At 39.1% G+C, this 22299-nt stretch overlaps 2 protein-coding genes and 2 long non-coding RNA genes across 4 annotated transcripts in view; 2 read left to right on the top strand and 2 right to left on the bottom strand.

The window, feature by feature from the left end:
• Window positions 1-1230: 1230 nt before the first annotated feature.
• Window positions 1231-6798, bottom strand: LOC111633888 (juvenile hormone acid O-methyltransferase-like). The gene is made up of 5 exons (XM_023378531.1): window positions 6358-6798; window positions 4388-4679; window positions 3826-4033; window positions 3605-3758; window positions 1231-1346 (listed from the first exon to the last, which is right to left on the bottom strand). Exons 2-5 carry the CDS (start codon window positions 4672-4674, stop codon window positions 1231-1233), a joined length of 765 nt encoding a protein of 254 aa, XP_023234299.1. The 5' UTR covers window positions 4675-4679; window positions 6358-6798.
• Window positions 5798-22299, top strand: part of LOC111633900 (hybrid PKS-NRPS synthetase prlS-like) — a 19716-nt gene continuing 3214 nt past the window's right edge. The window contains exons 1-5 of the mRNA XM_023378554.1: window positions 5798-5898; window positions 7946-8145; window positions 8706-8997; window positions 9931-10138; window positions 10212-10365. Of these exons, the coding sequence (XP_023234322.1) occupies window positions 8711-8997; window positions 9931-10138; window positions 10212-10365 (649 nt within the window). The 5' untranslated portion in view covers window positions 5798-5898; window positions 7946-8145; window positions 8706-8710. The remainder of the gene's footprint in view (window positions 5899-7945; window positions 8146-8705; window positions 8998-9930; window positions 10139-10211; window positions 10366-22299) is intronic.
• LOC111633901 lies at window positions 13306-17416 on the bottom strand. The gene is made up of 3 exons (XR_002758124.1): window positions 17191-17416; window positions 16970-17123; window positions 13306-14746 (listed from the first exon to the last, which is right to left on the bottom strand). It is a non-coding gene; the product is annotated as an uncharacterized LOC111633901 (long non-coding RNA).
• LOC111633902 lies at window positions 17758-21898 on the top strand. The gene is made up of 3 exons (XR_002758125.1): window positions 17758-17983; window positions 18051-18204; window positions 20466-21898. It is a non-coding gene; the product is annotated as an uncharacterized LOC111633902 (long non-coding RNA).

The raw sequence follows: 22299 nt of genomic DNA, 5'->3' as shown, positions 1-22299 counted from the left end.
TTAGGAAAAGTAGACCTAGTACCTTATATAACAGAGGAAAAGCGTAGCGCTCGGTCAAAAAATGACCCCTTCCAAATTTTTACATTTCTGGACTCGGGACACCTGGAAATTTCGAGATATACGAAAGATTCGAGGTTTTTTTCTATGTGTGTGTGAGGTCAGCCGATTAGGGTGAGGGTTTTTCGACAGCCGAGCGGTTCTTTCTGTCGTGTGGGCGCAGAATGACTTTCTGAGACAGGTTTACCATTTTTAACCCGTTTATTATATAACAAAAGATTCTTACAACGTTCTTCAAATTTTCAACGTAACACAGCTCGGGGAACAAATTAAAAGTTCCTTCAAGGGTCCGACTTTCTCCGTTTGGTCCTTCGATGTCGTACGTTGATATCGACGGCCCCGGGGCGTGCGGCACAGCTTCGGCGAAAGTCTCNAAGGTTACAATTCTCCGCGCGCTGTTTTTATCCCGCAAAGCCGCGGATCTAAAAGAAAGTCGGAATTGTAGCGTACAGTACGTGGATAAGTAGCGCGCTACGTAAAAGCCAGACAGAGTCGAGTATAATGCTTAAAACTAGAGTAAAGGCTTTAAACCGATACTAAAATAATACGGAAGCCAGCGAGCCTCTAAGAAGCGGAATAACTTAACTAGGAGAATTAGTGAATATACTTATAACTTACATTTAACTTAGCTATAATTTAATTTTAAGTTAGTTATCTTAAATCTAACTTATTACTAAACACGAATGCCGACCAGGAAACGTATGGTGGTTTTATAGCATCGACCCGCTATAATTCCGCGGTTAATAACAGTAAGAAAGAGTCGTCATAAAAACTTTTTGAGCAGCTGCATCAAAAGAGAAATATAAGAAGCGCGTAAGTGTAAACAATGCAATAAAACGTTTGATCTTTCATCGGTGTATCTCTTAGTTTTTTTATGTTTGTAATCTTTGGGCAGTACAAAGAGAGGCTTTGAATCGTATTCATTATAGTAGGCTACAATACGGTATTGATCGAATTGTAAGAATTGGTGGTCGACGTACCCGGACAGACCGAATACGAAACCGCCGCTCGTCTATTTTTCTGCATTATGACAAATCCAAACTGTTTCGACTAACGAAAAACAAAGCCTTATATAAAATAAACTGCGCCTATACGGTATTACGGAGTGTACATTGATTTCATTCTGTTTTCTTGATTCCCGAAACCTGCAAAAATTCGCAAGGGACCGAAATTTCACCGTTTTCCCGCCGCGTGGCGTATAATTGGTTCCACCCGTCTCCAAAGGCGTTGTTTTACGTCCGGTTCCATGTTTTCGAAGATGGCTTTAGGCGATACGGCGAGTAGTAAATCTACAAAGAAAGAAATACGCTGAGGAAAAATATCTTTACCCTTAATCATTATCGAGATAAATATTAAATAATTATGTTTGAACATTATTTGTGAAATTTATAATATCTTTTTAACAATGAGGTTGAAAGATTTTAAACTTAGAAATATTTTTTTTTTTTCAAATTTCTATCAAACATTTTGTAAAATAATTTTCGCTTTCGTTTTCCGTTTGTTCTTCCGTTTCTTAAAAGCATTTGGATACGTATTTTGAAATATCTTTTCGGGTAACTTATTATATTTTATTTACGTTAATACACCGCGTTGTATAATACGTATAGGGAATCATACATCAGTAAATATTACTGGCTTTATCGTATATCGATTGGCAAAGAAATAAAACTTTAAACTGTACGTTAAATAAGTAACTACTCCGGGCACAACGTATAAATTTACAGTCATAAAGTTACTAGGGTAAATACGAAGAACTCGCGAATAAAAATTATTCGTGATAGCGGATAATGAATTTATTGCGTTTCTCGTCCCGTCTTCCTCCATTGCGGTACCCAAAATAGAACCGTCTAAAAACAGAATAGTAGACAATAGTCTAGTAATATCAGGCCTTAATTCCAGGTACCTCACACCTAGAGGAAAAGTGAACGGTAAACGCGTATTAGGGCGCATCGAACGAAAGCGAGCCGACCCGATTTATTCGCGAACTCTGGCCGACAATGAAAAGTAGCCAGGACCTTGGTTAAAGCATTTAATCCGTTGGTTAACGAACCTGGCTAGTAGAAGTCCCGTGGTTTCTGCTTCGAAAAGTCTATCGCTTTCTGCCCTTCCGCATTCTTGGCAAACTGCGACTCAACGCGCGAAAGCAATACAGTAAAAGTCAGATTATAGGGTGAGTTCTGCAGAATTTCCCGTTCGAAGTTCTCGAGCCCGTTGCTGGTCGTATCTTTAGTTCGCTGTCTAGCATTATCATTCGAGACGGCAAGAATTGCCCGTATTCTTCGTTGCGAGAAGCCGGGGATCAAAAGGGAGTCGACCTCTTATCGGCACGGATCGGTGAGGTCGCGGGATGGCTTTAAGTTAGTACGTTGGGATAACGTTAGGCTAAATAGCTTACGGGTAGACAACGTCCTGGGTTCGGACTACAATTTCAATATTCAAACAAATATCTAATTCTAAGACTATCGAGTTGTAATTTCCTAACTCTTCGACCGAGAGTTTACATTAATCTACTAAATATAATCTACGTCCTCGGATCCTCAAATACGCGACGGTCCGTCAGACGATCGTAGATCTAGTCCGGGTCTCGTCTGCGTTCCTCGGGAGGCGAAGGTTGGTGGATGAGACTAAGTTCCTGTCCTTTAAAATGTCATTTTGTTCACAAGGGCGTTGTCGCCCGGTGTAGGGTATCCACCCTCTCGTTTTACTCGGTCGTCCGCCCGTTTCTAAAAGTGCGATCCCTTATATTTTAGACTTTTCATCCAATAGCGAGTTTGGATTTCGATCGTCCGACGACGAGTCGTTCTAGCGAGAGAGCGTGTCATCAGACGCGATAACGTCTCTCCTAGGAAGTGGACGGTCGAAAAAGAAAGTCGTATTTCCTGGTTCTCGCCGGCTTTTTCCAACAAGTGAAAAGGTGTAAAATTTTAACAACAAAATATTACATGTAAATTTCGACTTATAAGAAAAAATTTTTCCTCCGTTCGGATCCTCGCACCATTGCCGCGCGGAACCATCTGGAGGGTTTTCTCCGCAGTCGCCGTACGTCTTTCACGCGTTTGAAGAATCGAAGCCACAGTTTTCCCTCCAAAGTAGCGGTGCGGGAGGCGGACTTTGTTACGCGTAAACCATAAAACTACTAAGAGCGGGGAATGGCCGGACACCAAAAACAACCGGACAAATGCCTCGATGCCGGCGGTTAGTACTTTTAAGCCTCGGATGACAGTTTGCATATAAATTACGTTGGTATACTTTCATTTTACTGAAACGAATCTTAAACGCGCGCTATAACAATAACATTATCGTGACATTGTTTTTAGTAGATCGGGCTGGAATTTAGTTGGGAATAACGCATCGTATGAAAGAAGTTTAATATTTATATTATAATAATAACGATAGAAATTAACGGTAGCCATGTTACGCAAATATAGTTACGTTATTAATCACGAAATATTTCTAATCTATTTAATGTCAAAAACTATAAAAGGTAATTCCGTAAGAGCGTATTAAACGTAAATTGAAAAATATTTAAAACGGATGAAAAACGTACCCAAAAATTGCTTTTTATCAGAAAACGGCACATCTAAAACATCGCATTTACTTTTGGTCACTCTCGAGCCAAACCGGAAAACGTAATTTTTAAATTCCGATTCGACGTCCTTCCAATCGTCGGTGGGCGGAATCGTGTCCAGCATATCTTCGGTCTGAAACCGATGGCAGTTTTTAATTCTACCCGACATTAATTTTGCGGAAAGAATATTAATGGGCTACCTTTATGTACTCGGTCCACTCTCGGTCGGTACTCGGCTCTCGTCTGACGGAATACGAAGGTTGTTTGGTAATAAGAACGAAGAAAAAATGTCCTCCGGGCTTCAGAAGCGAAGAAACGACAGAAAATAAGTTTTCCAGATCATTTATAAAATGGAAGACGTAGAAAGACACGACTTTATCGTATTTTTCAATTTCTGTCGATTCCAGTCTAGAAATTATAAATCGCGAAATCCGAGTTTAATTAATACTTTAATTACGCGTATCGGTTTATTCGGTTATCGATATTAGAGAAGTTGCGGCCGACGTTTTCAACGCGAAGACGTGTACGTCGGACGTTCGGCGCCGCTTTCCTGTAAGCCTAGAAGTTTGACAATGGTGTTTGGATAGTCAGTGGAATCATGCTCGACGTCCCAAACACCGTTGCCAAACTTCTAGGTTTACAGGAAAGCGGCGCCGAACGTCCGACGTACACGTTTTCGCGTTGAAAACGTCGGCCGCAACCTCTCTATTGTTCTAATCGAGTTCGTTCGGAAATGAAAGTAACGATACTCGATTTCGTTACCTTTCGAAGACGTTCCGCATCCTAAACTCTATTTTTTCGTGGAAATATGTTTTCCTGGCATACTCGACGTAACCGGGATTTATGTCTACGGCCACGATTTTCTTTACTTTCGGACATTTCGGTAAGAGAATATTCCTGGTGGTTCTTCCGGGACCGCATCCGATATCCAAAATGACATCCTCCTCGGACCATTTCATGGCCGGAAAATGTAAATCTACAGAAGAAGCGGCGTAGCGAGAGAGTATTTCGGGGCAGGATTTTTCGTACTCTTCGGCCGTTCCTTCCATATTATCTGGAATAAAAAAAATAACTATCCTTATCGGGTAAACGAGTAAAAAAGGGTCGACGGCATATTCGGTAAAACAAATATTATAAATACACTCTCACGCGACAATAACTTGCCATTAGGAATTCGTATCTGTACGAAAAGGGATTTTAAGTTTTAAATAGAAAAATACTTTCGAACGCGGGATGGTAAGAAACTGTAAAAGTAATTAAAATTTTAGAATTTTTTCACCCGTCAAAAATTCCTTTAGATACATTAAATTAATAGGATAAATTTGGACATTTTGTTTACTAAAATGCACGAAATGAGAAAAGAATTAATTATATTGTTGGGTGTTCCGAGGGCCTTCCTAATTACGACGATAAGAATTCGTCTAGGCTGGTAATGACGCCACCAGAAAGTAAGGTACGGACAAATCGCTGGTAAAATATTCCCGGCTTTCTCCACCGTAACTCGAAGGATGTTCCACCGGTCTAATTCGCTACGAGATAAAAATAAATAACGTTAAATCGCGAAATATTTTATTTATTATCATTTTTCCCCCGTTACAAATCTTACTCAAAATAGTGTTAAAATTGACTAAAAATATACCAACGTTCGATTATGCGTGGAAACTTGTCTATTCTTAAGTATTAAACCGCCACTGCCGAGTAACGGAACAAAAAATCCAGTAACGAGTCGCTTAACTTTCGCGGAATCATATTTTATTTTTAAAAACTTTACATTTTTAACCGTTATAAAATGTCAAAACGCTTAATTTTAAGGAGAGGAATGGGTTTTACGCGAAAAGATGTAAATGCTAATAACGAGCAAACTGGTCATTAAATCCCACCCTACTCGAGAAACGACGCAATTCCCTTTACTTTCCCACCCCTTCGACCATTAACTATTAAAATTTAATGGCGTCGATTCCCTAATAAACAAACCTCCCCGCAAAAATTCAGAAATTTTGGACAAAAAGCGTTTTATACAATAGATTTAAAAAACTTTGCTACGAGAATGGGGAAAAATACGAAATAAAACGAACCTTCGAATCAATAGAATTATTTTTTAAACGACCGATGCGCTACGACGATATTTTTTTATTTAGATTTGATGATGATCGAAATCCACACTCGGTTATACGGGTTTTATGTAACTGGCGAACTTTATTCGACAACGAGTAAAGGTTTAATCCGTGGCAATTTCTAGAGAATTGGACGTTGGAACGTTTATCGGCAGTTGTGTAAGTCAATTATATAACAATGTCTCTTATATAAGTCCAGTTATATCGATATTTATTACTTAAAAACAATTTATTTTCACTATTTTAAAAATAAGAATTCGTTTATAAAGTCATTGGAGTATTTCTTTTTATTTCTACTTTATCGAAAATGGTGGCGAAAGATAGACGTTTCTAAGTTAAAGTATTACGAAGTAAGGCGATTCCGCGGCTACTCCAACCCGCTTTTCGCCATTAATTCCTTAAACGTTCTTAGTTCCGGGCACCGGTTACTTAACAAAATACGTAAAATTCTTTAATTAAACCACTTTTGAAAATTTATTTAAATGTCGGAAATAGCGTAAACTTTAGTTTTTATAATCGAAACGAATGAGAATTTACCAGCCGAAAAAAGTTTAGTTTATAAACGAACGTTTGCATTATCGAAGTTGTAGGAACGTTTCGCTAGAATTTAATCCTTACCTCGAAACGGAGATCGGGCAATTTCGGCCGTCGTAAGTCCAAATCGGAAATCTTCTCTCCTTTAACTCTTCCTCCGTCCCGCATCAATTAATACGGAGACGAGCGATAACGACGACGACGTAAGCGATATCGTTATCCATTCGAGACCAAGTCAATGCGCAAACTTATCTTTCTACGCCAAATATAAATAGCGTTTGATAAACGAACGTATAAACGTCGAAGGTTAGAATTTGCTCGTTTCGTATAACATTTGTAAAAAAGGAATGCGTAATTCTAAATTCTAAATTACCTAAACAAATTTTAATTAAAAATGGCTGGGCGATATTAAAAGAGATTTTTCTCTTTTCTTACAGCTTCGGTCGTTGACGAAAAGCAGAAACGTGTAAAACTATTCGCGCGTTTTCCTTACGGGAATTCTCGTATTTCGAAATGTCGTTTCGTTTTCTGTTATGGCGTTTTCGTGCGTGTGACGAAACGATTCTCCTCGATACAGAGACGTTCGTCGTTCGATCGTCGACATTCGGTTTTGATAAATAGTTTTTACCATAGTACCCGATAATGGGTTGTTTAATAATAGAATAGAATCGAAAGTTTTTATTAAATAAGAACGGTTCGCTGGTGTGTATTACGAAAAAAATATATAGAATGTATTACGGGTGAAACATTTTCGTCATATTTTCATTCGAAATGTAAAAGTTATAGCGATTTCTTAATGCCTAGTTACTTTCCACCCACTGGGTATTTGTACTACGTCCGCAACCGATTCCGGAACTTCTCCAGTAACGGTTCCGTCTGTCGGAACGGCTTACGTCTCTTTTATAGAAGAACTTAACCCAGTCTTTCTATTCCCTCGCCGACGTCGATTGTTAATATTCGCGCGGTCTCTCGAGGACGAAAAAGACTCCGATTGTTATCGCTTATTAATCGAAAGTTTCCTTCCATACGTATTTTGATTTTGGCATTAAATTCAAAAAAATTATTTCGTCGTAAGTCGACGAGATGAATTTAATTTTCGAGTTTATCGTATCGATCGGAATCTATCGGAGCCGGAGAGGGTGTTAACCGAGGATAAGCGTAGAAAATAACGACGCGATAACACGGTAGAAGGAAACTTATCGAATAAGAATAGAGTAACAAAGAAATTCGGGTGTGGCGGAATAATTTAGTTCCGCAATCTCGCGCGCTGTTTTGTACCATGGTTTTCGCGATACCTTAGAAAAAGAATTAGTAAAGTAGACAAGTTATACCATCGTAAAATAAGCGATTACCGGGTTTACGCCACGTCGAAGATTCGCCCTATATCCTTATATTAACGCTTTATAAATTGAAAGAGTGAACTAAATTACTTTCATACATTTTTAACGTCTTGGTTTCTTTCCACAGCCCGGATATATTTTCTACGGGCGCGTTACATAAACCAGGGTTCGGTTAGTTTGGGGCTCGGACTTTACGCGGATATAATATAAAAATGACTAGAAAACGCCAAGAATTGAAGACATTTTTATTTTTTCAGATTTAACCTATATTAATTTTGCAAAAATTTTACACCTTATGGTCGTTTTAAACACACAGAAAATTTTATTTTAAGAACGAGGAAAGGACGAAAAAGGAAATTACGCAACGTGGGCATTCCGGGAGATTGCGCGTTTTCGTGGAAACGTAAGAAACTCCTCGTATCGCGGATGCGATTGGCTGGCGAAATCGTCTCCCAGAGGATTATTTAGGAGAAACCAGCGGCCGCGGAGTGACATTAATTAAGACACGGGACATCGCCGCTTCTGGCAAAAGGTACAGAAAAATGCTTTACATTTTATTTTGTTATACGCTACTTAAGCGCGTTACTTTTTATTTTCCCGGTTCGATTTATTATTTAGTGCATTTAATTGCGTACATGCGGCTATTTTTTAATTTAAAGTTTATATTTTAAATTTAATAAAGTAATTTTAATATTACGCCGTTTGCCACATTATTTTAAAAGTGAAACTTAAAGTACCGACCGCGCCGGTATAAGTCGCCTGGCCCAGTCGAAATCGATAAAATTTTTTAAAGCTAATAGGGTAGTTTATATTTCTATACCTTACTAAATTTTCCATCGGAACGAACGACGTAACCAAAATTCCCCCGAGTTTGGGGAAAAATACGAGGATTTATAGGGAATCGACAAAGCGCACCCCAACGTAAAGCGGGTAGAAAATGTCGACGTTTAGTAAACTTTCGATATTATAACCTAACCTAATCTGGTTCTTTGCCACGGCTTACGGTCGGCATTTTGTAGAATATTCCCTCGTTCCTTCTTCGCCCCCTCTCTTTTCGAGTCGGCGAAAATAAATATTTACTTTTAATTGTAGACAAAATGGAAGGAAAAGCCGAAGTTTTTGAAAAATTATGCCCGAAATCGTTAATTTCCTACGCGGATTCGTCTCTAGATTTACATCTTCCGTCCATGAAATGGTCGGACGAGGATATTATTTTGGATATCGGATGCGGTCCCGGAAGAACCACCAAGAACGTTCTCTTGCCGAAATGCCGGAAATTAAAGAAAATCGTTGCCATCGACGTAATACCAAATTACATCGAGTACGCCAGCCAGACGTATTTTCACGAGAAAATAGAATATAAGACTCGAGATATCCTTCAAAGGTAAGTGGTGCGAATATTGTTTTACTTTGTAGGCGCGCCATCTAAATGCAACGATTAATAAGCGTTACGGTACATAATTAATTACAGATCGAGATACTTAGTGGTTTGCGTTTCTATCCATCATTGAAAACTAATTTTTAATTACAACGAAATGCGCCATCTCGGTCAGATTCGGTCAGATTCGGTGGCCGAGCGGTCTTCGTACCCCGAACACTGGGAGTTCGGTCTTGGGTTCGTGCCCGGCTCGTACTGGCTGGCCACGTGGAGTTTTCCGGGTTTTCTCCACGTCCGTAACGCCTAAATAGGGACCAGTTTCCCTTAAAAAGACCTCCCTGTAAGAAGTGGCGCTTTTCAATACAAGTAGAGAATAAACGAAAGAACATAGAATATTGCGTAAAAGCTCATCGATAATAATTATGTTGTAAACATTATCTATATATATATATAAATGGACGTGTGTGTCCCTATATTTCACTTTTTAGCCAAAACTACTACGCATCGCACGTGAATGGTGTTTGTATGTGGTAGTGGCCCCGAGTCTCCATTCGTGCACTATGGTGGTTGCGTCTCGATAGCCATAAGGGTGCGGGAGATAGGGGGGTTTAAAGTGGTTGACTTCGAAGATTTTCTATTTCGATTTTAAAAATGTTCGAACCGTTTTAAATTCGAATTTGTTCGATTATAGAACGATTGTAAACGTTCCAGAAAATTGATTAAATTGAAAATAGTTCGTTTGACTGGACGTGAACGGGAGACGTTCCGTCTGGAAACGGGGGGGACTTAATTCTTGCATTGTGTGAAAACGGGTAAGATTGGCTATAATGTAATTATCTTAATCTTCGCTATCGTTACTTTTTGCCCAGCCAAGCGGGTCCTCGCAGCTAGTTTTTATCATAAAATATAAATTGTAATTCGTAAATTTGTAATTTTTAGTCCCGATTTACAAGAAATTGGAAATTACGATAAAGTTATATCCATTTACGTCTTCCATTTCATAAACGATTACCAGAAATTGTTTTCCGTCATTTCTTCGATTTTGAAGCCCGGAGGATATTTCTTCTTCATTTTTCTTACGAAATTCCCTTTATTCTCGATTATGCGGGATCTGAGTTCCAACGAGCAATGGACCGAGTACGTAAAGGTCGATTATTAAATTGAATATTTTCCGTGTAAAACTCGCCTGGACGAAAGTTAAAAATTACAATTTCTTTCAGCCCGAAGATATACTCGCGACGACCGCATCGGCCGACGACTGGAACCACGTAGAATCGCAATTCGAAGATTACGTGTCCCGGTTCGATTTGACAGTGACAAAAAGTAAACTCGAAGTATTGGATGTGCCATTTTCCCATAAAAAACATTTCTTGGGTAAATTTTTCATTTTATTTTAAATATTTCTTAATTTTATCGCATTAGCTTTTTAAGTTATTAACGTAAAATAATTTCGAAATACCTCGGCCATTAATAACTTAACGCCAGCTAACCTAACGTATTAAGGCCGGATGGCCCAGCGGTCGAGGTGGCAACCTACCGCTCTGGGTGACCCGGGATCCAATCCGAACGGGTCGAAAAATCCCCTGGAATTTTTCTGGGGGTGGGCCCCGTCCCTCACCACCCGACAGCTCCATTGTGGGCCTGGCCGAACCCATAATGGGCTGGCGAAAAGAGGCCCTCTTAGTGCCCACAGTTAAAAAAAAAGAACCTAACGTATTACATTTTCGGAGGCTTATCGATATTAATTTCTATTATTATTAAATAAATATAAAACACATTTCGTATAGACACGATGCGTTATTCTAGAGGAAATTCGAGCCGTGCCTAATAAAAAAACTACGTAATAAAGATTGTTACGTTGGTTTGGCGTTCGTTTACTATCGACTCTTTCTCTAGTGTGATTTAAATTTTAAGTATAATTAAAGTCTGATATTTATACGTGCCTTTATAGTAAAATGTATTTATATACCGTAGTTACATTTTTGTCGTAACGTGACGGGTCGACACGCACTAAATTTGTGTTTTTCGCATTTGTAGGCGAGTCTTTCGCCATACTTTGTGTTTGTTATTTGACTGTATCTTTATAAATTATCTATATTTGAGATCTCGCCTACCGATTTGATACGTTATATTAAAACCTTTCTAAATCGAACTACGTTAACGCGTAACTGTCTACAGACCCCGTAGGGTTTTTCCCCAAACGCCATCTCGTTAAATCGAAAGTGTCGACGTTTTAACTCGAACCTATATTCTCTCGCGTACTCTCTGTTACTCCATAACTTTGCCATGTTCATTTTCACTGGTACTAATGCGAATACGGAAGGTTAAGCGAACGTAAACGGGAGTCGTACGTTTTGTATGACGACCGTTTACATTAATTTTTTGTAAATAGTTTTAAACTTCAAATAAAATAGTTTCCCTTAATACAGTCGACCCCCCTATAACGTACGTTCCTATAACGACAATTCCTATAACGTANCACGTGTGAAATAATGTATACGTTATCGTACCGCTGTCACTCGTTACAAGTAGACTAAGCGGTTGATCAGAGCTTTCGACATATTTAGGAAAAGTACCTTATATAACAGAGGAAAAGCGTAGCGCTCGGTCAAAAAATGACCCCTTCCAAATTTTTACATTTCTGGACTCGGGACACCTGGAAATTTCGAGATATACGAAAGATTCGAGGTTTTTTTCTATGTGTGTGTGAGGTCAGCCGATTAGGGTGAGGGTTTTTCGACAGCCGAGCGGTTCTTTCTGTCGTGTGGGCGCAGAATGACTTTCTGAGACAGGTTTACCATTTTTAACCCGTTTATTATATAACAAAAGATTCTTACAACGTTCTTCAAATTTTCAACGTAACACAGCTCGGGGAACAAATTAAAAGTTCCTTCAAGGGTCCGACTTTCTCCGTTTGGTCCTTCGATGTCGTACGTTGATATCGACGGCCCCGGGGCGTGCGGCACAGCTTCGGCGAAAGTCTCCGGTGAAAGGCAAATCCGTGCAAATCACGACGTCGCGGGAGAGCGACAGTAAGTCACAGGAGTTGACGAATCGGTCGCTGTTGATAAGTAGGATCACAAAAATCCTGGAGAGGAGCACCAAGAACTAAGAATCAAGAACCTTTGTCCCTTGAGTCGCACGGTTTTATAGATTTCTTAACCGTCGTCGCCTCTCCATTGGTCTCTCATAGTCACCTGGTGACCATTCGAAACCTAATGAAGGGCGCGGGAGAGGTCAACGTTGCGACTGAATATGATTCCTCTCTCTCGTCGCGTTTTCTTCGAATTTATCCGTTTCCATTGTTTAACAAATTTACGAAAAAAAAACAATTGCATTGTTCATTCGAGACACCTAATCCGTTTCCTTAGCGTCTGAAAAGGAGCTCTTTATTTTCGATCGATACCCCTCATTCGGACCTCTCAATCGACCCCTGTTCGGGTCCTCACATGTGGATGTTAGACTGTGTGGGGGAGCATGATTTCGTTCACCCCGTTTGAAGCCTAATAATTTCTGTGGTCAGAATCGGAGTCGGATGGTTTAACGCGGGAGTTAGTTATTTAAGTCAAAGCGGTCGAACTAAATTGTGTCCCCATATACGTTCTAACATCTTAGGCGAGAACATCTTAACGGGTTTTACCGTACTGTTATAAAATGGCAAAAAAGCTTACTTTGAGAGTAAAGACGAGGGTAAAGATTTTATTTTATTTTTTTAAATTTTGAACGCTAATAACGAGTAAAATATTCATTAAATTAAGAGATACGACACACGATTACTTTTATGTCTTCACCCCGTCGACCTTTAATTAAGAACCAAAATTTAATAGTATTAACGCCCCTTTATACGCGAGCTGCAGCGCCACATTTCGTTTCTTAAACTTTACCCGTTCCGAGATATTAAACAATATCTCAAAACAGAAAATAAAGAAATTAAACAAATTAGACGCCAACACACACGCGCGCGCAAATTTTCCCCTTTTTTATTGACTTTTTTGAGGGGTTCGGGGGGTCTCCAAACGTATGGATTTGCAAAAAAAACTTGGAGGGTCAAATTTGACACGATTCTAATATTTTTCCGTTTTATATACGTAACGAGTTGGTAAGTAAAAAGGAGTCGGGGTGGGCGGATTTCTTGACGACTCCGACTCCACAGCCCCGGTTACAATAAACTTTTTAAAACTTTTCAAAATTCGATTCATTTAGAAATTAGATCTTTAAACCGAACGCGTTGTAAATCTATCGTAGAATAAGTAATTATCGATACATTCGTAAAAACTAATTATTGCGCCCGATTTTCCTGCGCAATTAGGGGAGTGAGTGTTCTACGTATGGTACAGTGACGTCATTACTATAACTAATAACGGTGAAATAGAGATATAAAAATCACTTTATTTGTAAAGAAAATCAAAATTTATATTTAAAAATTTACAATCTTAACCCCGACAATAAAAAATGCCGCAAAAACCGAAAAAAATGTACCTATATTTACGCGAAATATCGATAATTTTCTTCCGGAGAAATGTTTCTTGATAAAATTCATTATCTGTACGAATAAAACTTTCAATAATACATCAGTTACAATGACCGATGTTCCTTTATTACATTATTTGTAGTATGTATTATGTATTACACGTGTTTCCTACATTATAGAATAATAATGTGTATTTTTTTACGGTTTTGTACGGTATCTCTACACTCAAAATTAAGCTTTTTGCCGTTTTATAATATTTTAAGGAAAAACGACGGCCGTACCCAAAGCGTTTAGCTGGCGGAAGTAGGGGAAGAGAAGATAGAAAAACGAGAAAGGAAGGATCCCTCCGAGCGGTGTAAATAAGGTTACAATTCTCCGCGCGCTGTTTTTATCCCGCAAAGCCGCGGATCTAAAAGAAAGTCGGAATTGTAGCGTACAGTACGTGGATAAGTAGCGCGCTACGTAAAAGCCAGACAGAGTCGAGTATAATGCTTAAAACTAGAGTAAAGGCTTTAAACCGATACTAAAATAATACGGAAGCCAGCGAGCCTCTAAGAAGCGGAATAACTTAACTAGGAGAATTAGTGAATATACTTATAACTTACATTTAACTTAGCTATAATTTAATTTTAAGTTAGTTATCTTAAATCTAACTTATTACTAAACACGAATGCCGACCAGGAAACGTATGGTGGTTTTATAGCATCGACCCGCTATAACTCCGCGGTTAATAACAGTAAGAAAGAGTCGTCATAAAAACTTTTTGAGCAGCTGCATCAAAAGAGAAATATAAGAAGCGCGTAAGTGTAAACAATGCAATAAAACGTTTGATCTTTCATCGGTGTATCTCTTAGTTTTTTTATGTTTGTAATCTTTGGGCAGTACAAAGAGAGGCTTTGAATCGTATTCATTATAGTAGGCTACAATACGGTATTGATCGAATTGTAAGAATTGGTGGTCGACGTACCCGGACAGACCGAATACGAAACCGCCGCTCGTCTATTTTTCTGCATTATGACAAATCCAAACTGTTTCGACTAACGAAAAACAAAGCCTTATATAAAATAAACTGCGCCTATACGGTATTACGGAGTGTACATTGATTTCATTCTGTTTTCTTGATTCCCGAAACCTGCAAAAATTCGCAAGGGACCGAAATTTCACCGTTTTCCCGCCGCGTGGCGTATTTGAGAATAATTGGTTCCGCCCGTCTCCAAAGGCGTTGTTTTACGTCCGGTTCCATGTTTTCGAAGATGGCTTTAGGCGATACGGCGAGTAGTAAATCTACAAAGAAAGAAATACGCTGAGGAGAAATATCTTTACCCTTAATCATTATTTTTGAAATTTATAATATCTTTTTAACAATGAGGTTGAAAGATTTTAAACTTAGAAATATTTTTTTTTTTTTCAAATTTCTATCAAACATTTTGTAAAATAATTTTCGCTTTCGTTTTCCGTTTGTTCTTCCGTTTCTTAAAAGCATTTGGATACGTATTTTGAAATATCCTTTCGGGTAACTTATTATATTTTATTTACGTTAATACACCGCGTTGTATAATACGTATAGGGAATCATAGATCAATAAATATTACTGCCTTTATCTTATATTAATTGGCAAAGAAATAAAAGTTTAAACTGTACGTTAAATAAGTAACTACTCCGGGCACAACGTATAAATTTACATTCATAAAGTTACTAGGGTAAATACGAAGAACTCGCGAATAAAAATTATTCGTGATAGCGGATAATGAATTTATTGCGTTTCTCGTCCCGTCTTCCTCCATTTCGGTACCCAAAATAGAACCGTCTAAAAACAGAATAGTAGACAATAGTCTAGTAATACCAGGCCTTAATTCCAGGTACCTCACACCTAGAGGAAAAGTGAACGGTAAACGCGTATTAGGGCGCATCGAACGAAAGCGAGCCGACCCGATTTATTCGCGAACTCTGGCCGACAATGAAAAGTAGCCAGGACCTTGGTTAAAGCATTTAATCCGTTGGTTAACGAACCTGGCTAGTAGAAGTCCCGTGGTTTCTGCTTCGAAAAGTCTATCGCTTTCTGCCCTTCCGCATTCTTGGCAAACTGCGACTCAACGCGCGAAAGCAATACAGTAAAAGTCAGATTATAGGGTGAGTTCTGCAGAATTTCCCGTTCGAAGTTCTCGAGCCCGTTGCTGGTCGTATCTTTAGTTCGCTGTCTAGCATTATCATTCGAGACGGCAAGAATTGCCCGTATTCTTCGTTGCGAGAAGCCGGGGATCAAAAGGAAGTCGACCTCTTATCGGCACGGATCGGTGAGGTCGCGGGATGGCTTTAAGTTAGTACGTTGGGATAACGTTAGGCTAAATAGCTTACGGGTAGACAACGTCCTGGGTTCGGACTACAATTTCAATATTCAAACAAATATCTAATTCTAAAACTATCGAGTTGTAATTTCCTAACTCTTCGACCGAGAGTTTACATTAATCTACTAAATATAATCTACGTCCTCGGATCCTCAAATACGCGACAGTCCGTCAGACGATCGTAGATCTAGTCCGGGTCTCGTCTGCGTTCCTCGGGAGGCGAAGGTTGGTGGATGAGACTAAGTTCCTGTCCTTTAAAATGTCATTTTGTTCACAAGGGCGTTGTCGCCCGGTGTAGGGTATCCACCCTCTCGTTTTACTCGGTCGTCCGCCCGTTTCTAAAAGTGCGATCCCTTATATTTTAGACTTTTCATCCAATAGCGAGTTTGGATTTCGATCGTCCGACGACGAGTCGTTCTAGCGAGAGAGCGTGTCATCAGACGCGATAACGTCTCTCCTAGGAAGTGGACGGTCGAAAAAGAAAGTCGTATTTCCTGGTTCTCGCCGGCTTTTTCCAACAAGTGAAAAGGTGTAAAATTTTAACAACAAAATATTACATGTAAATTTCGACTTATAAGAAAAAATTTTTCCTCCGTTCGGATCCTCGCACCATTGCCGCGCGGAACCATCTGGAGGGTTTTCTCCGCAGTCGCCGTACGTCTTTCACGCGTTTGAAGAATCGAAGCCACAGTTTTCCCTCCAAAGTAGCGGTGCGGGAGGCGGACTTTGTTACGCGTAAACCATAAAACTACTAAGAGCGGGGAATGGCCGGACACCAAAAACAACCGGACAAATGCCTCGATGCCGGCGGTTAGTACTTTTAAGCCTCGGATGACAGTTTGCATATAAATTACGTTGGTATACTTTCATTTTACTGAAACGAATCTTAAACGCGCGCTATAACAATAACATTATCGTGACATTGTTTTTAGTAGATCGGGCTGGAATTTAGTTGGGAATAACGCATCGTATGAAAGAAGTTTAATATTTATATTATAATAATAACGATAGAAATTAACGGTAGCCATGTTACGCAAATATAGTTACGTTATTAATCACGAAATATTTCTAATCTATTTAATGTCAAAAACTATAAAAGGTAATTCCGTAAGAGCGTATTAAACGTAAATTGAAAAATATTTAAAACGGATGAAAAACGTACCCAAAAATTGCTTTTTATCAGAAAACGGCACATCTAAAACATCGCATTTACTTTTGGTCACTCTCGAGCCAAACCGGAAAACGTAATTTTTAAATTCCGATTCGACGTCCTTCCAATCGTCGGTGGGCGGAATCGTGTCCAGCATATCTTCGGTCTGAAACCGATGGCAGTTTTTAATTCTACCCGGCATTAATTTTGCGGAAAGAATATTAATGGGCTACCTTTATGTACTCGGTCCACTCTCGGTCGGTACTCGGCTCTCGTCTGACGGAATACCAAGGTTGTTTGGTAATAAGAACGAAGAAAAAATGTCCTCCGGGCTTCAGAAGCGAAGAAACGACAGAAAATAAGTTTTCCAGATCATTTATAAAATGGAAGACGTAGAAAGACACGACTTTATCGTATTTTTCAATTTCTGTCGATTCCAGTCTAGAAATTATAAATCGCGAAATCCGAGTTTAATTAATACTTTAATTACGCGTATCGGTTTATTCGGTTATCGATATTAGAGAAGTTGCGGCCGACGTTTTCAACGCGAAGACGTGTACGTCGGACGTTCGGCGCCGCTTTCCTGTAAGCCTAGAAGTTTGACAATGGTGTTTGGATAGTCAGTGGAATCATGCTCGACGTCCCAAACACCGTTGCCAAACTTCTAGGCTTACAGGAAAGCGGCGCCGAACGTCCGACGTACACGTCTTCGCGTTGAAAACGTCGGCCGCAACTTCTCTAATATCGATAACCGAATAAACCGATACGCGTAATTAAAGTATTAATTAAACTCGGATTTCGCGATTTATAATTTCTAGACTGGAATCGACAGAAATTGAAAAATACGATAAAGTCGTGTCTTTCTACGTCTTCCATTTTATAAATGATCTGGAAAACTTATTTTCTGTCGTTTCTTCGCTTCTGAAGCCCGGAGGACATTTTTTCTTCGTTCTTATTACCAAACAACCTTCGTATTCCGTCAGACGAGAGCCGAGTACCGACCGAGAGTGGACCGAGTACATAAAGGTAGCCCATTAATATTCTTTCCGCAAAATTAATGTCGGGTAGAATTAAAAACTGCCATCGGTTTCAGACCGAAGATATGCTGGACACGATTCCGCCCACCGACGATTGGAAGGACGTCGAATCGGAATTTAAAAATTACGTTTTCCGGTTTGGCTCGAGAGTGACCAAAAGTAAATGCGATGTTTTAGATGTGCCGTTTTCTGATAAAAAGCAATTTTTGGGTACGTTTTTCATCCGTTTTAAATATTTTTCAATTTACGTTTAATACGCTCTTACGGAATTACCTTTTATAGTTTTTGACATTAAATAGATTAGAAATATTTCGTGATTAATAACGTAACTATATTTGCGTAACATGGCTACCGTTAATTTCTATCGTTATTATTATAATATAAATATTAAACTTCTTTCATACGATGCGTTATTCCCAACTAAATTCCAGCCCGATCTACTAAAAACAATGTCACGATAATGTTATTGTTATAGCGCGCGTTTAAGATTCGTTTCAGTAAAATGAAAGTATACCAACGTAATTTATATGCAAACTGTCATCCGAGGCTTAAAAGTACTAACCGCCGGCATCGAGGCATTTGTCCGGTTGTTTTTGGTGTCCGGCCATTCCCCGCTCTTAGTAGTTTTATGGTTTACGCGTAACAAAGTCCGCCTCCCGCACCGCTACTTTGGAGGGAAAACTGTGGCTTCGATTCTTCAAACGCGTGAAAGACGTACGGCGACTGCGGAGAAAACCCTCCAGATGGTTCCGCGCGGCAATGGTGCGAGGATCCGAACGGAGGAAAAATTTTTTCTTATAAGTCGAAATTTACATGTAATATTTTGTTGTTAAAATTTTACACCTTTTCACTTGTTGGAAAAAGCCGGCGAGAACCAGGAAATACGACTTTCTTTTTCGACCGTCCACTTCCTAGGAGAGACGTTATCGCGTCTGATGACACGCTCTCTCGCTAGAACGACTCGTCGTCGGACGATCGAAATCCAAACTCGCTATTGGATGAAAAGTCTAAAATATAAGGGATCGCACTTTTAGAAACGGGCGGACGACCGAGTAAAACGAGAGGGTGGATACCCTACACCGGGCGCCAACGCCCTTGTGAACAAAATGACATTTTAAAGGACAGGAACTTAGTCTCATCCACCAACCTTCGCCTCCCGAGGAACGCAGACGAGACCCGGACTAGATCTACGATCGTCTGACGGACTGTCGCGTATTTGAGGATCCGAGGACGTAGATTATATTTAGTAGATTAATGTAAACTCTCGGTCGAAGAGTTAGGAAATTACAACTCGATAGTCTTAGAATTAGATATTTGTTTGAATATTGAAATTGTAGTCCGAACCCAGGACGTTGTCTACCCGTAAGCTATTTAGCCTAACGTTATCCCAACGACGTACTAACTTAAAGCCATCCCGCGACCTCACCGATCCGTGCCGATAAGAGGTCGACTCCCTTTTGATCCCCGGCTTCTCGCAACGAAGAATACGGGCAATTCTTGCCGTCTCGAATGATAATGCTAGACAGCGAACTAAAGATACGACCAGCAACGGGCTCGAGAACTTCGAACGGGAAATTCTGCAGAACTCACCCTATAATCTGACTTTTACTGTATTGCTTTCGCGCGTTGAGTCGCAGTTTGCCAAGAATGCGGAAGGGCAGAAAGCGATAGACTTTTCGAAGCAGAAACCACGGGACTTCTACTAGCCAGGTTCGTTAACCAACGGATTAAATGCTTTAACCAAGGTCCTGGCTACTTTTCATTGTCGGCCAGAGTTCGCGAATAAATCGGGTCGGCTCGCTTTCGTTCGATGCGCCCTAATACGCGTTTACCGTTCACTTTTCCTCTAGGTGTGAGGTACCTGGAATTAAGGCCTGGTATTACTAGACTATTGTCTACTATTCTGTTTTTAGACGGTTCTATTTTGGGTACCGCAATGGAGGAAGACGGGACGAGAAACGCAATAAATTCATTATCCGCTATCACGAATAATTTTTATTCGCGAGTTCTTCGTATTTACCCTAGTAACTTTATGAATGTAAATTTATACGTTGTGCCCGGAGTAGTTACTTATTTAACGTACAGTTTAAACTTTTATTTCTTTGCCAATTAATATAAGATAAAGGCAGTAATATTTATTGATCTATGATTCCCTATACGTATTATACAACGCGGTGTATTAACGTAAATAAAATATAATAAGTTACCCGAAAGGATATTTCAAAATACGTATCCAAATGCTTTTAAGAAACGGAAGAACAAACGGAAAACGAAAGCGAAAATTATTTTACAAAATGTTTGATAGAAATTTGAAAAAAAAAAAATATTTCTAAGTTTAAAATCTTTCAACCTCATTGTTAAAAAGATATTATAAATTTCACAAATAATATTCAAACATAATTATTTAATATTTATCTCGATAATGATTAAGGGTAAAGATATTTTTCCTCAGCGTATTTCTTTCTTTGTAGATTTACTACTCGCCGTATCGCCTAAAGCCATCTTCGAAAACATGGAACCGGACGTAAAACAACGCCTTTGGAGACGGGTGGAACCAATTATACGCCACGCGGCGGGAAAACGGTGAAATTTCGGTCCCTTGCGAATTTTTGCAGGTTTCGGGAATCAAGAAAACAGAATGAAATCAATGTACACTCCGTAATACCGTATAGGCGCAGTTTATTTTATATAAGGCTTTGTTTTTCGTTAGTCGAAACAGTTTGGATTTGTCATAATGCAGAAAAATAGACGAGCGGCGGTTTCGTATTCGGTCTGTCCGGGTACGTCGACCACCAATTCTTACAATTCGATCAATACCGTATTGTAGCCTACTATAATGAATACGATTCAAAGCCTCTCTTTGTACTGCCCAAAGATTACAAACATAAAAAAACTAAGAGATACACCGATGAAAGATCAAACGTTTTATTGCATTGTTTACACTTACGCGCTTCTTATATTTCTCTTTTGATGCAGCTGCTCAAAAAGTTTTTATGACGACTCTTTCTTACTGTTATTAACCGCGGAATTATAGCGGGTCGATGCTATAAAACCACCATACGTTTCCTGGTCGGCATTCGTGTTTAGTAATAAGTTAGATTTAAGATAACTAACTTAAAATTAAATTATAGCTAAGTTAAATGTAAGTTATAAGTATATTCACTAATTCTCCTAGTTAAGTTATTCCGCTTCTTAGAGGCTCGCTGGCTTCCGTATTATTTTAGTATCGGTTTAAAGCCTTTACTCTAGTTTTAAGCATTATACTCGACTCTGTCTGGCTTTTACGTAGCGCGCTACTTATCCACGTACTGTACGCTACAATTCCGACTTTCTTTTAGATCCGCGGCTTTGCGGGATAAAAACAGCGCGCGGAGAATTGTAACCTTATTTACACCGCTCGGAGGGATCCTTCCTTTCTCGTTTTTCTATCTTCTCTTCCCCTACTTCCGCCAGCTAAACGCTTTGGGTACGGCCGTCGTTTTTCCTTAAAATATTATAAAACGGCAAAAAGCTTAATTTTGAGTGTAGAGATACCGTACAAAACCGTAAAAAAATACACATTATTATTCTATAATGTAGGAAACACGTGTAATACATAATACATACTACAAATAATGTAATAAAGGAACATCGGTCATTGTAACTGATGTATTATTGAAAGTTTTATTCGTACAGATAATGAATTTTATCAAGAAACATTTCTCCGGAAGAAAATTATCGATATTTCGCGTAAATATAGGTACATTTTTTTCGGTTTTTGCGGCATTTTTTATTGTCGGGGTTAAGATTGTAAATTTTTAAATATAAATTTTGATTTTCTTTACAAATAAAGTGATTTTTATATCTCTATTTCACCGTTATTAGTTATAGTAATGACGTCACTGTACCATACGTAGAACACTCACTCCCCTAATTGCGCAGGAAAATCGGGCGCAATAATTAGTTTTTACGAATGTATCGATAATTACTTATTCTACGATAGATTTACAACGCGTTCGGTTTAAAGATCTAATTTCTAAATGAATCGAATTTTGAAAAGTTTTAAAAAGTTTATTGTAACCGGGGCTGTGGAGTCGGAGTCGTCAAGAAATCCGCCCACCCCGACTCCTTTTTACTTACCAACTCGTTACGTATATAAAACGGAAAAATATTAGAATCGTGTCAAATTTGACCCTCCAAGTTTTTTTTGCAAATCCATACGTTTGGAGACCCCCCGAACCCCTCAAAAAAGTCAATAAAAAAGGGGAAAATTTGCGCGCGCGTGTGTGTTGGCGTCTAATTTGTTTAATTTCTTTATTTTCTGTT

Source organism: Centruroides sculpturatus, unplaced genomic scaffold (assembly GCF_000671375.1).
Source record: "Centruroides sculpturatus isolate CEXI.00-Female unplaced genomic scaffold, Cexi_2.0 scaffold747, whole genome shotgun sequence".
In the NCBI taxonomy this organism is placed as follows: domain Eukaryota; kingdom Metazoa; phylum Arthropoda; class Arachnida; order Scorpiones; family Buthidae; genus Centruroides; species Centruroides sculpturatus.
Note: the sequence above shows the minus strand (reverse complement) of the source record. Positions and strands in the feature narration are given on the sequence as shown.

Coding starts and splice junctions, on each gene's coding strand:
- LOC111633888 (XM_023378531.1), bottom strand. CDS start 4,674: ATGGAAGGAACGGCCGAAGAGTACGAAAAATCCTGCCCCGAAATACTC. Junction 4,034..4,387: donor ATGCGGAACGTCTTCGAAAG/GTAACGAAATCG, acceptor TATAATTTCTAG/ACTGGAATCGACAGAAATTG. Junction 1,347..3,604: donor TGATAAAAAGCAATTTTTGG/GTACGTTTTTCA, acceptor CTTTCTTTGTAG/ATTTACTACTCGCCGTATCG.